The 10,538-nt window shown below is 37.4% G+C and overlaps 2 protein-coding genes across 2 annotated transcripts in view; both read left to right on the forward strand.

Moving 5' to 3' along the window:
- Positions 1-10,013, forward strand: part of LOC129576388 (uncharacterized) — a 29,214-nt gene extending 19,201 nt beyond the window's left edge. The window contains exons 3-7 of the mRNA XM_055461425.1: positions 2,666-3,027; positions 3,185-3,374; positions 4,462-4,765; positions 5,637-5,809; positions 6,032-10,013. Coding sequence (XP_055317400.1) covers positions 2,666-3,027; positions 3,185-3,374; positions 4,462-4,765; positions 5,637-5,809; positions 6,032-8,485 — 3,483 coding nt within the window. The 3' untranslated portion in view covers positions 8,486-10,013. The remainder of the gene's footprint in view (positions 1-2,665; positions 3,028-3,184; positions 3,375-4,461; positions 4,766-5,636; positions 5,810-6,031) is intronic.
- The window catches only part of LOC129576399 (N(4)-(Beta-N-acetylglucosaminyl)-L-asparaginase), a 95,529-nt gene that overhangs the window by 26,843 nt on the left and 58,148 nt on the right, over positions 1-10,538 (forward strand). The gene's annotated exons all lie outside the window — the stretch shown is intronic.

Raw genomic sequence — 10,538 nt, forward strand, 5'->3', positions numbered from 1 at the left:
AGAGAGAGAGAGAGAGAGAGAGAGAGAGAGAGAGAGAGAGAGAGAGAAGAGAGGTGGAGAAAAACAAAAGACATAAAATGCCGATTAGAAATGCCAAGAGAAGAAGAAAGCAAGCTATATTCCATAGCCCAAAAATATAGTACTCCAGGCCGTGAATTATTGAATATCGCAGCAATAAAATATATATAATTGCATACTTAAAGCATTTCCGCGAAGTGGGCATTTTAATGTGCAATTTATTGCGCTTTAATTGCACCGTAAAATTGCAAATAAAAAGAAACAAAAACAACATCAAAAGTATCATCGACAATTGATTGAAATGAATTGAAATGAAATATTTGCACTTGCAACACGATACAGAGAGAAACAAGAAAGAAAAAAAACAACAGCAACGCTAATGATATGTAAATGTTGAACAAATATAAACGATGGGACTTTTGACATTTATCATGCATTTGCCGTGGCAAATATAAAAATGAATACTTTGTATTTGATACGATGTTGTAATCGCATTGGAGTATCATCAGCGCACTCCCTTTGTAATGCTCAAACATTCAAAATAGGTATACATGTGAGAGGGAAAAACGCAGCATTTGGTTTTTCAGTACCGTTTTCAGCTAGCTCCATATTGCAGTTAGAAACATCTCAAGAATACTGAATTGATAATGTGCGTGCATTTTTTTTAAACTTAAATTCTGTTGCATCAAAAATGCAAAGCCTCATTGCTCAAAAACCAGTTCTTTTGAACCAAAGTTTGATGTTGAAAGCCAACAAAAAACGTTCATCGCTGCTTGTTGTGTGCACAACTCAAACGGTTTACTGGAAGAGAAGGAAAAAAAAAGTGAGTTCGGCTAAGAAAAAAAAATTATGCTAATGTAATAATAGGAGTTTTATATGTTGAATGGACGTCAAAAAGTGAGACAAGACTTTAATTCGTTAATTATTATTAAGAGGCTTTTGAGATATCGACATGTGTGCGCGTACCGTGCGCAGTTCGGCCACATTGCATTGTGACAGATGCTCTTCTCTCTGGTGTGTGCAATGTGCATGCATATCTAGCTTGCAAACATGTTTTATTCAATACCAAAATAAATAATTATTCACAAACGTGTTTAACTATTCATATACCATTGAGAGCCAAACGGGAGTAAGCAAGAGAGAGAGAGAGAGAGAGATGGCAATTACGTCTATCGCTTGGAATGCGATATTTATGCGCACAAGAAGATACTGGCCTTGTGGTCACCCCTTACAAAAATATTGTTTCTTCGCTGCTGCTATTTTTTTAACTCTGTTTCTCACATGATCTAGTATACCTTTGTCTTTCTCTCGCTCACAGACATCGATTGGGCTAATCACTTGTAATAACACCATTCACTTACTCGAACGCCAAATTAACCGAAGTCGCATCAGAGTTGAACTCAAACTGAATAGCAAATTATTGATTTCGCATTTACATGATGGAACAAATGGCCATTTGCATTCGTGCCATTATTTTTTTTGTTACACAAAACACTGACTTGACACTTAATACCATTAACTTGAACAATTAAGCAGATCCATCTGACGAAACAAAAACCACAACAATATTCATTCTTATCAACTGTATCATCTTCTATTGAACCATTTTGATTAGAAAATGGGGAAAAAATGAATTCTTCATTTGAAAAGAAAAGAAGAAGAAAAAAATTGATTCAAGTTCGTGTTGATGTAATTCAATCAATCATAAATGGTTGTTGAGATTGTGAAAACCTAACTGAAAGCCAATTGATTAAAATTCTCGGAAAATTTTCCGTTTTATCCATTGAAATTTCTTTCGTTCAGAAGCACATACAGAATGAAACATTTGATTCTTCGATGTACATAAAACGATGTTTTACTCTTTTGATGTATGAGCCTCTATCGATCAAATGGACTAATTTATCCACAGTGTAGTTGAGCGTTCACTTTTGCTTTGTGCAAAATGTGCTGCATTCACGGGTTAAAATGCATGCAACGAAGAACTAGTGTTAATTATCAAGCAAGTTCAATTGAAGAAGAACAACTTGATACGATAAATTTAAAATCCAACTACTTGGTCCTCCGTTGTCTTTTTGCTTCTTATTCACTTGATTTTTGAATGTGTTTGTGTGTGTGTGTGTGTGCGTGTGTGTCTTCACCACAACTCCGAATGTGATATCTATAAAGGAGCATGTGTAATTCCTTGTCTCTTTCACTTGATTCGCTCACGAAGCTCGGCTTTGTCCATAAATGCGAACACAAACCAACCATATAATAATGGCGAACGACGACAACAACAACAGAAACAACAACAACACAACCACACAGCGTTCGATTCAACTCGATTTTCTTTTCTTTTGCAACTTTCTATTTAATAATGAACAGATGCGTAATATTCAATGCAGACTTTACTCCAATCATTACCATTAATATTGCTTCATTATTATCGATCACGTTAAATCGCGTGAACAAAGTCAAAATCATTTCATAATTGAAACTCAACTACCAAATAATCAACATGGAACTTGAATGTTTCCTGATTCGATAACACGAATTTTGAACATTGTGCCGAATGTTGGCGAACTGTTGATTTCGCAGAAAATTCGGAATATTCTTAATCATTTTCAAAATGCTTGAGCTAATTGGAAAAATTATTGAAATTTTGCAGGTGATTGGCGAACCGTGCGGATATCATGGTCCATACACGTTTTTCAAAGGTATCCGGATAGCACCGCTATCATCAGCATCATCCGCTGTAGCAACAGCAACAGCAACAGCAACAGCAACAGCAACAGCAACAGCAACAGCAGCGCCGACCGATTATGAAAATCATTGTGGCAAAAATAATAATTGCTTCGATGGCATCGATCACAAAACGGCAGAATTGCTACGTTCAAATGACACCATCATCAAATCCATCAAGCATGAGTATGACTCGGAATCATCGACAGTGGATAGCTGCGATGATTTGCCCATACCACGGGTAAAATTCAACAAAACAGACATCAAACCACGACTATTGGCCGAGTGGTAAGTGGCTTTTTTTTTTTATTTAGTACAATCTTCTTTTTTTGTGTGAGTGTATGTGTGTGTAATGCATACGCTTGCTCTTTAATTGGTGTCACCTCTCATATATTTCTTCTTTGTTTCGCTTTTCTTCTTCTTCTTCTTGCGAAAAAAAAAACAGCTACAAGAAACCGTTAGTGTTGGCACTTGGTGACTGCATTCCGGTTCGACCATGGTCGGACTCACCAATCGCATGTATCGCTGAACTTCGCATGGTTTGGCGTGATAAAAATGAACAGTGTCTATTGGCTTCGCTTCGCCTTTACTTTTTGCCAGAAAACACTCCAATGGGCCGGAATTGCCATGGCGAGGTATGTAAAATCATATACAAAAGCATAATTTTTGTTTCACTTCTGAATGATTTGAAAGAAGAAGAAAACAAAACCGACACATCATTTCACTTCGTCCGAAAACATTGAAAAAATCTCGGTAACATTGACGAACAAAAAAAAAAAAAACAATTAAATTGAGAGCATTTGGGATGTGTCTTATTTCTTCAGCATTCACACGGGCTGTTGTGTGCTCAATGCCCTCGTGAATAGTTTTTATTTATGTCAGCAACTTAGTACAAGGTCATTGCAAGACAGTTAAACGTATATACAAGAGTAAGCAACAATAACACACAGAAAAACTACACACTACCAAATAACAATTGCGTCGTCGATTTCTTGTCTGTTGCGAATGAAGACAACGCAGAAAAAATATCAACGCCATACAACAAATACGCTTCATCGTTCTCTCTGCGACGAACGTGTGTGAGCTCACACAAACTATGGCTCGCTGCGCACATTATCGATATATTTTTTTCGGTGATTGTCGTTCTTTGTTAGTTGGTTGGTGATTTTTTCTCGCTCTCTACGTTCAACAATTATAAATCATGCTGTTGCGCTGGGCGGAATTCGACAATATAATGCCGTTTCAAAGACAATCAACAACATGCTTTGCGTTAAGTTGTTGATGATGTAGAAGAAGGAAAAAAAAACCGCATGATGAAATTGCGAAATTTCGATTACAGGTTTATGAATGCCATTTTGATTTCGCTGCAATTTTAGTGTGATGCTAAGATTCACATCCATGTGTGGTGTTCATTTCAATCGAACGCAAGTGGTTTTTTCTCTCTACATACTTTTAATTGCTCCAAGGGAAAGGGAGATGACCAAAGGGCATGGCGAGAGATCTTTTAGAACAAGAGAACGAACGAAAGAGAAAAAAAAAGACAAGGATAGAGTAGAACAAAACTGATATGATCCCAAACGATTTCATTCAGCATTGATTGATCGCTCTTAACTATACACAAGCAATTGGCATATATTACATTTAAAAAACAATTTAATTCCCCTACCATTCACATGTACAATTCTCGTTTTTTTTCCACTTTTTTTTCCAACTCATGGATAGGATGAAGTGCTGGCGATTTCGGAACGCGTTGTAATTCGAGCAGACGATCTACTGAATTGGTGCGACGATACAATTAATTGGACCTATGGATTACGTGCAAACACACTCCTTGATCCAGCGATAAAAACAGAATCCGCAGTCACCGCCACCGTCGACAAACGCGATGACAATTCACCGAATTTACCAGCAACAGCACTTCACAATAAAAACGAAAGTGATCAATGTTTTGATAGCTTTTCGGGTACAAACGTGCGCTCCCTGAAAAATTCCAAATTGGATTTTACTGAAGTGGAAAAAGAAAAAGGTACAATTTTTTTTCTCGTTCAATTCATGTTATTTTGATTTTATTCGATTACAAGAATTAAAATAAATTGAATTTTATGTGGAACCACAAAAATCATTTGAATGCTCCATGCTGTGTGTGTGTGTGTGTCTGTATCTCTGTGTTCGTGTTCAGTATTTAATGCGCGCAGCAAATTTCATCGGCTGAACAATGTTGCCTGTGTGAAAATGGACAGAAACGTTTGGTTTTTAAACAGATTAACGTGTTGAAAACATTCTATTCCCAAACTACACTCACTTTGATAGTTTGATTATATTTTTCACGTTGCACTTGCTCACAGCGATGCATGTACATTTTTTCTTCACAACTATATCATCCTGTTCGATTATGTACGCAATGTATGACTTTCCGTTTGATGTTTTCACCGGAATTTCATAGTCCGCTTCATAGCCAATCGGTGGTTGCACCGATTTTTCAATCAATTCCGATTGATTAATCGATATTGTCACTAATATCATGAACAACACTGAACTGAACACAATTGATGCCATGATAACGTTTGTTTCTTATGTATGTGGAAACTTGTTGCTTGTTGGAATAGATATATGAAGCTTCAGGTGTCTAAAAGCATACTGATCCGAATTAAAGCAACGTTTTCCAATCGAAATGCACATTTGACTCAACTACACACACACACACATGCGAATATATTGTTTTCAAAAGTGCATTTATGTCGAGTAAACTATCTGCTGATCATGCGAAAACAATACCGTATCCACTGGGATTTATTTGAAAACCCACTTCATTCCGTGTATTATTATTTTTTACTGTGAAAACTGAAACCGAATCACACTTTTTCACTGTTGTTGCAATTTTTACAATTTATTTGCAGAAACCTATTGTCGGTCGAGCGTAGCAGTAATCAGTTTTCCGCGATATTGCCGCTATCGGGCCACATTGAAACGCCTCGAAGGTGTCGGTGACGAATGGCTTCGACGAACACTCGTACAGGCACTTTGTGGCTTTGTATCTTATGGACCGGATACAAGAGTTATGTTTTGTAAAGTGAGTAAACGTGGATTTCAATTTCAGGGTTTTTTCCTTCATATAAATATGGAAGAAAAAACATTTTTCTTTCAGAAGAAGTGAAGAAAGCTTGGAAAATTGAAAAAAAAAATATTTAAAAAAAAGATTTTCTGCCAATAAAATCCATCTTTGTTCCGGGTGGAGCATATTTTGTTTGAAAAAGCTGAACTAATCAACAATTAATTTCACTCTTTTTGCCAGGAAACTTTTGACTATCCGGAATTGGAAACGCATGAGCTCCTGTGTAATCATTTGGCACCGAAATTGAAAGGACGTCCACGCGGTCGTCGGAAGAAAATTCGATCCGATTCGCCATCGTCACGTATACGTTGTGATTCAGCTGGTTCTGATTCATGCGACTCAGAAATCTCAGCTTGTTCGGTGGAAAAAGTTTACTCAAAGTATTCGCCGCTGTACGTCAAGCCGGAATTCAAGCAAGGGACACAAGTATTGGCCACACGGCCAAAACTGCGATACAATCCGCGGCCGGCACGAACGAAACTCAAATCCGAATCAGCCGATGGAACGCGCTCATCACGACGTGGTACACACAGTGACAGCAGTGATTCAAATGACAGTGATTCCAATACAAACACAACGAATCAAGACGATGACGACAACGAGTCGTCCGAAGAATCGGAATTCATGCAAAAATTGATTGTTTTCCATGATGCGCAAGACTCACAAATCCCAAAAGGATTTTGGGTCGGTTTGAAGCGTGTGAATTTACTGTCGATTTATCAAAAGGTGAAAAAAATGGGCGGCTATGAAATGGTGACCGAACGCAAAGGAATGTGGAAGTATTTATTCGGTCTGGAAGGCGGCTACAATACAATATCACGGAAAAAGTATGAACGTGCATTGTTGCCGTATGAACGGTATGAAATGCAACGCGAATATACTGAACGACATGCCAAATACGGTCAGGATGGTGATAGCTTCGGTGAATATGATTTCGCAAAACTGTTAGATGGTAATCGACGTTTGACTGAATCGGAAATAATTGAACTCCAACGGCAAATCAAACTGAAAGAAGCGCGAAATGAGAAGGATCAAAATCTTCATGTTGAAATGACACCGGGATCATTGCCAGTTACAGTTATTGTTGGTAACAATAAGAAATCGGCATCACAAATCCAACAGCCGCACACCACAATTACGTTGCATCAAACAACAATTCATCCACAATCAGCAAGTAGCCCACCCAATCCAATTCAGATAACGAATCAGATTCAAATCCAACAATTCACCGTGCAACCGGGCTCATCGCATAAAGGTGACAGCATGAGTGGAAAACGTAAATTGTCGAATGAAGAATATACGGGACGTGATGCCAATTTCGTGGCAAATCACCTTGCGAAATTAGGCAAAACGACGTCATTGCGACAGGTGCGTTTGCGACCTGATCGTCAACGTAAATCGGGTGCATCATCACCGCCGTCGATTGGTTCGATTACCGTTTCAGCGATAAAACCAAACGAAAAAGAGAACATTCCATATTTAAGTGGATCGAAAACGACTACAATAACGCCGATTCTCGGTAATAGCAACAAATCGGTTCGCTATCCAAATTCAATGTCCGATGTTATCGATCTCGATAGTGACAACGAAGATGGTGCATCGCCACCACAAATGCATCTGTACACGGGTGGCATGTTTCCGAATATGAAAAAGCGAAAGCTGGACATTCTTCGGCAGGGTGGACTTGAAGTGACGGCCATCAGTAATTCGAGTGGACCGTTGAATAGCCAAGCTAGTTTCCACGGTTCAACGTCCGCAGCTGCGGCACCAGCGAATGTTGGAAAATGGAATGGAAAGAATAACACCAAAATCAGTTCTGCATTGGCTGGCGTCTCACATGCCGATGTGCCACTACCGAAATTTCAATCACAATGCATGTACAAACGGACGACTCGCATCTTTGGCAATCCGAAGGATTTAATACCATTACCAGCGCAAACGACGGAATATAATTGTATCGATTTGACGGTGGAAAAATGTGAACCAACGTTGCCGATCGGATTACGTTTGCCACAGTCGACAACAATTCAAAAAGCCCATTCGCAACCAGTGTCCGCCCTCACCACGTTACCGCTCTCACAGGCTGCACTGGCTGCACAGAAAATAACCGACCCGAATCTGCAAATAACACTCGTACCTCCACTTTCACACGCGCACAACAGCCAGAGCCACCATCACCACAACAACAAGCGCAAATCATCCGACAGCGGCAACAAAGCGTTGAGTAACATGAAAATGCCAGAGAAAAAGATTTCACTTCCGCCATCGATAATAACAACACCGATTGGCAATTTCACCAATAATAATACATCATCGGCCGCTGGCGGTAGTTCGACATCACCACCAGCATTGCTAAACCTACCGAATCTGTCATCCATCAACGATAACCTGAAAATTAACCAACTTCTACTGCAGAACTTCCTGAATCAATCAGCCGCGAACGCTCAAACCAACAATGATCCATCGGCCAAGGACCCGAGCACCAATCCATTTCTGATGCTCGATCCAATGTATCTCACCAGTCTCTACAATAATCCCAACCTCTTTTTCCAGCAATCACTTCCGCAAGAGCTGCTACAGCTCTATAAGAATTTTCCACAAGGTTTGGGCATCATTCCGATCTCGAAAAGTTAAAAGGAAGAATATGGCATGAATCGATGAAGAGAGAAAACAATTCAGCAAACAACAGCGACAAAAAACAAACAAACAAACAATCGAATTCTAGTCAAGCAAAGAGACAAGAAATGCAGTTGAAACATCATACATGGACCATTTCAAACCACATTATGTAAAATTGTTTTCCTCAACTTCGTTGGAATGCTTTGAATCGACTCCATATGTCCAAATTCTTCCACTGATGAGGCAACAAACCGGAACAAATCACATCAAAGCATCTATCACACGTAATTAAGTAAACCTCTGTATATAATTGAAATTTCATATTTGATTTTTTCCTTCTTGATTTCTATTTGTTGCGTTTGGATGTGTATGGTTTGGATCCAACACACATTACACCGAGTTTTTTTCTTTCTTTCCTTAAATTGTAAGAATTTATATTCTAAGCGAACATTTCCATTTAATTGTTCTTAAATCGTTTCTCGTGTGAAACTATACCGTAAGCACAATATATAGATTAATATCGGCAAACCACCACCATAGATAGGGATCATTCGTATATTTTTCATAAATGTTTTGCGAAACAAAAAAAAACAACAATTTTTTACCGTTCAAACTCAAAAGAAAAACACAAATACATAGGAAATGTATGATTTCAAATATCAATAGTTGATTCTCCTCCTATTTTGTTTCTTCTTTTTGAATAACGACAAATAGTTAGACACTTTTTCAATACGCCGTATATTACGTGCCACTGAACAGAAACCGTATTAACAACAACCTTCAATCAAATAAGAAGCAAGAAGATGATGGAACACATTTTTACATAACCGAAAACTAAAAACAGAATGTAAAAAAATATTTTTTATGGAAAATCAATAGCCACAGCATCGCTGAAAAAAATGAGATAATTTATCTTTGGGAAAATAAAAAAATTTCGACCCTTTTTTGTTAACATTTGATTTTTGTTTTCAAAAGAATTTTTTCTGATTTTCGACATCGGTTTTCTTTTTCAGTTCGATTCATTAAAAATATTGAAACAAAGTAAAAAAAAAAAGTTAAAATAAATGATTGGAATTGCAAGAAATAAACCATAACTTTTGAAATCTAAAGTGAAATTATGTCAGTTCTTCGCAACGATGCTGTTACACATTAGCTAGTTGTACTGGCATACGTAATAAAATAGAAATCGACCAACATAAATCGACGACGGGAACATAAAATTTCAAACCAATTTCGTTCAATTTTCTTTGCATTCTTTTGGTCGTGCAAACTCCACAATTAAATTCTGTTCCGAGATTAACCGAGAAAAAAAAAACATTTTTGTTCAATTTTCTTCGTTAGAAATAGACAACCATGGACGCAACAATATTACCAAGCTGTCCATATTCTCATTGTAATGAAATAAAGACATCACCCGTGGATCGATATTGTTCGAATTAGAATATGATTAATATTAATTATTAAGCTGTATAACAGGTTAAAAACTGTATAACATTGTCGATTAGTTGAGAAATACATGAAACAACAAAAACAGAACATTGTACATTTTGGTTTTTTTTTTGGATTTATTACCTTTTGAATGTTAAAGGCTGTGGAAAATATGTTGAGAATTGTAAAAGAAATTTGCGTGCAGAAAGGTTTGTATTACCGCAATGTTTCGCTACGATATTAATGCGATAACCAATGTAATCTTATCTAAATGAAAAATTTCATCGTATTTTCTATGGAAAAATTATCAAATGAAATGTTAATAACTTTAATCAATAATGCTAGCACTAATACGTTTGCGATCAAGTTCATTTTGCCTCTTTTTCTCTTCAACGGTTAATTCAGATCTTGCCCTTTTTGTTCTGTTGACTCTGTGTCTCACATTGTTCGATTGTTTCCTTAGTTCTTACTTCTTTCTAACGTAAACGTTCAGATTCAAGACGAAGATTACGTTTTATTTTTCTCTTTGAATGTCTCCTTACTCGAGTTCTTGTTGTTTGTCGTGTTTTTTTCAATTGATGACTGATGGTTGCGTGTCATTTCGATTTTATCTCAACGAATAAATAAAATCAATTTAATC

This window comes from Sitodiplosis mosellana, unplaced genomic scaffold (assembly GCF_009176505.1).
Source record: "Sitodiplosis mosellana isolate CC-2019 unplaced genomic scaffold, AAFC_SMos_1.0 Smas_scaffold_6181, whole genome shotgun sequence".
NCBI classification, from domain to species: domain Eukaryota; kingdom Metazoa; phylum Arthropoda; class Insecta; order Diptera; family Cecidomyiidae; genus Sitodiplosis; species Sitodiplosis mosellana.